Source organism: Salvia hispanica, unplaced genomic scaffold, assembly GCF_023119035.1.
Source record: "Salvia hispanica cultivar TCC Black 2014 unplaced genomic scaffold, UniMelb_Shisp_WGS_1.0 HiC_scaffold_1230, whole genome shotgun sequence".
Taxonomy (NCBI): domain Eukaryota; kingdom Viridiplantae; phylum Streptophyta; class Magnoliopsida; order Lamiales; family Lamiaceae; genus Salvia; species Salvia hispanica.
The window spans coordinates 17,410-21,263 of NW_025951506.1; the positions used below are offsets into that span (position 1 = coordinate 17,410).

Genomic DNA, 3,854 nt, shown 5'->3' on the forward strand with positions numbered 1-3,854 from the left:
CAATATATGACTTGCTAATTTGTGGAAGTATGAATGCAGTGGAATGACAGTCGATCGGGGGCCTACTTTTATGATGTGTATGCAATAACTTGATTGATAGTCGTTGCGTATATGTGTGGATGACTTAGCATCACCATTGTAGATTTATAGTAGGGGCATTTGGCAGTAGCGTCTATAAATAATATAATCTTTTTTTCTAACTTTCTCTTACTTTACCAATTATCAATAATTTTCTTGTCATCCCAAATGTCTATATTTTTATCCATTGAGGGAGTAACATTTTTTATTAAATTAAATATGTTTTGGTACTGCTTTTAATTTATGATATTTTGCTATTTTTTTTAATCCAATATTTTTTTTTTCAGGGACTCTGTTCAATGTTAATAACAAGATATAGTTTACTCTATTATTATAGGTCACTAGACAATATAGGTCCCCACCATACTTATGAGTCTTTGTGAGCTATGCCTAATCTCTTGGATGTAGTCAGCTATGCAAATGCCTCACCAATTTCCTTTTGCTATATATGTTGATGAAATCTCATCAGATCCACATAGCAAAAAACAAAATATCACCGAACTAAACAGTTTCACTATCAATGGCGGAGGCAGCAACTAGGTATGCATTAGTTACCGGTGGGAACAAAGGAATCGGATTCGAGGTCTGTAAGCAGTTAGCTTCCAAAGGAATTACAGTGATATTAACTTCAAGGGATGAGAAGAGAGGCCTTGAAGCAGTGCAATCCCTCAAGGACTCTGGCCTCTCTGATTATGTGGTTTTTCATCAACTCAATGTTGTCGATTCTGCAAGCATCGCTGCTGCTGCCCAATTCCTCACCACAAAATATGGGAGGCTTGACATTTTGGTATCATTAACAATAAACAACATATATCTTCATATTCATTTTGAAAGCAATATAAGTACTATGTAGGTGAACAATGCAGGCAACTATGTCAAAAAATATTAGTCTTGTGACGTGTGTGACAAAGTAGGACATTAACTAATCGGACAAACAATATAAGTACTATGTACTAGGCAACTCTACCAACTCTACTCCTCTTATGATGTCAAGTCAACTCGTTAGCCTAGCGGGAGGTGAAATACAGATAAAATGCATAAAAATTAATGTCACCATATATATAAATTAGTTGGGTAAACTAAAAGGTACGCCCTCTGTTCGCGAATAGGAGTTTCATTATTCCATTTTATTCCGTTCATGAATAGGATTCTCGGTTCACTTTTACTATAAATGGTATATAGACCTTACATTTCATTCACATTTCATTTAAATTTAAATGAGACTCATATTCTCTTAATTTTTCACCCACCTTTTTAATATTTATTAAAATTTGTGTTGAAAATAAATGAAACTACTACTTGCGAACCGAGGAGTAATTCGATGTTTACATTGGACACGAAATTTTACTCCAAATAAACACTTTTAAAGAGCTTAATTTATGGATCGGCCGCTTCATGGATTACGATATGTCAAACAATATCATATATGAGGGAAGAATTCAACACAATGAAAGCATAATCGGCATCAATCATGGTAAAATCATATAAACGTGATGAATAGGAAGGTCGTTTTTACTACCTTAGAGCATCCGCAATGGTCGGCTAGCGACCGGCTAGCCGATTCGTCATGCTGGCCGATCGGCTAGCCGAACCATTGCATCAGCGCAAATCAGCGAGCGGATCGGCGTGGGCTCGCCGACGCTTCGCTCTGGCCGAAACGTGGCCGATCGGCTAGCCGCCATTGTGGAGGCCCGATCGCCGCGCCGATTTTCGATTTTTTTTATTAAAATCATATATAAATGCGATTTTCGTTTTATTTTCATTTGCACCACTTGTTTTAACGAGTTTTCTCTCTCTAACTTTCGTTCAAGAGCATCATCGAGCGATAGATCACGGGTGGTAGCGGTAGCGGTAGTGGTGGGATCCGAGGAGTACGAACGGAGGATGAACGAGGCTATGGAGGCCTACATGAACCGCGGGATGGAGCGGTACATGCGTATGGTGGAACAGCAGGCGATACCTCGCCCTCCACGAGTTGTCCACCACCGAGCGTGATTGATCGGGATCACGCCGTGCACATCGCCCGTACGCACTACTTTTCGAGAACCCGCGGTTTCCGCCAACATGTTCCGGCGGCGTTTCAATGCGCAGGGAGTTGTTTATGCGCATCGTTAGGGCATTGGAGCGTCAATATATGTGTTTCCGCTCTGCACGATGCGGCGTGCACCCGGCCACACCCCTATCCAAAAGTGCACGCGGCAATCAGGCAATTGGCCTACGGAGGCGGGCAGACATGTGGGATGAGTACCTCCACATCGGTGAGACGTCACCCGAAATGTCCGAAGGAGTTCGTGGGGGCGTGATCAGCATTTTCGTGAGCGACCTTCAAGCCCTACTCCCGAAGATTGTCGAATTTGATGCGATGCACGGGGAGAAGCATGGGTTCCCGGATGTTAGGCAGCATAGACGTATGCATTGGAGTGGAAGAACTGTCCGACGCCTGAAGGGGGCCTACACGACCGGCTACAAGTCAAAGAACCCCACAATAATCCTCGAGGCGTAGCCGATTACCGGCCGTGGATCCGGCATGCGTATTTTGGGGTAGCCGGCCGAACAACGACCTCAACGTCCGAACTCGTCTCCCTCTCAACGAGAAGTGCCAGGCCGGTCCGCCGCTCATTCGTGGCCAACGGCAACCGGCATGATATGGGCTACTACTTGGCGGATGGGATATACCTCGGTGGCCGGTCTTTGTGAAGACGATCCGACAAACAAGTGATGAAAAGAAGGCCTACTTTGCGCAACGCAGAGTCGGCGCGCAAGGACGTGGAGCGCGCATTTGGTGTGCTCCGGCCTCGATGGGCGGCATCAGGGCCCAACGCGTTTGTGGGATGTCGGATGCGTTTCCGAGATAATGTACGCCCGCATTATCCGCATAACATGATCAAGTCGAAGACGAAGGCGTACAACCGACTAGTTTGGTCGCTGACGATGAAGCCGGTCCAAGCCATGGAACGGCCACCCCTAGTGTACGACGGGGTACCCCTCGATGAAGCCGGCCGACTCAAGGAATTTGCCAAGATGCGCCAAGTGGATGCTCATATTCAACTCCAAAAGGATATAATTGAAGAGTTGTGGGACAGAGGATTGCACGACGATAGTTTTTTTTCTTTATTATGCATGTAATTTTTTTTTTATCTATGTAACTTTTTTAAATGCAATTAATGAATTTTCCCGTATATGTGTCGTAAATTTAATTCCGTATTTTAATCGTAATTTTAATTCCGTAAATGTAGTATATTTTGAATTGTTTTTATTGCGGCCGGCCTATGGCGCCTAAATCGACGTGTGCGTGGTTTTAGTGTTGCCGAGCGTGCAGATGGCTGGCCTATGGCTGGCCTAAGCACCATTGCGGATGCTCTTATGAAATGAAGGAGTCAATTAAACGAATCTGCGATGATATTATAGGGAGTAGAGACATTGGTCAGTGAAAGCGATTCTTGCGTATGATAGAGAATGAGTGGAGATTTGTTAACTGGACCGGCAACCACCTAAGACATGATCAGTTTGTATAGTCAGCCCAAGTCTAGCCCATTATATATGATGGGCCGACTTAGGTCGAGTCCGAATTTATAAAATGAAACCCAGTCTAGCTCAATTCGCTTCATGATGGGCTGGGCCCATGCGGGTCCGCCTCCATAATTTCATTTTAATTTTATGGAGTGTCTAAGATTTTTACTCATGAATACCGAGTTTCATTGTTTTATACTTCTTCCATCTTGCTGTATGTGATTGAATTTCCGATGTCCAATTGCAAGTGATTGATTTATATTTAA

The 3,854-nt window shown here is 43.6% G+C and overlaps 1 protein-coding gene across 1 annotated transcript; it reads left to right on the plus strand.

The window, feature by feature from the left end:
• The first annotated feature begins 576 nt into the window (after nt 1–576).
• LOC125198135 (short-chain dehydrogenase/reductase 2b-like) lies at nt 577–967 on the plus strand. The gene is made up of 2 exons (XM_048096572.1): nt 577–865; nt 932–967. Exons 1-2 carry the CDS (start codon nt 599–601, stop codon nt 965–967), a joined length of 303 nt encoding a protein of 100 aa, XP_047952529.1. The 5' UTR covers nt 577–598.
• Nucleotides 968–3,854: the final 2,887 nt, after the last annotated feature.

Bases quoted from the DNA above. Each gene is read 5' to 3' on its own strand.
- LOC125198135 (XM_048096572.1), top strand. From the start codon at position 599: ATGGCGGAGGCAGCAACTAGGTATGCATTAGTTACCGGTGGGAACAAA. The intron at 866-931 runs GTATCATTAACA...AGTACTATGTAG, and splicing joins ATGGGAGGCTTGACATTTTG to GTGAACAATGCAGGCAACTA.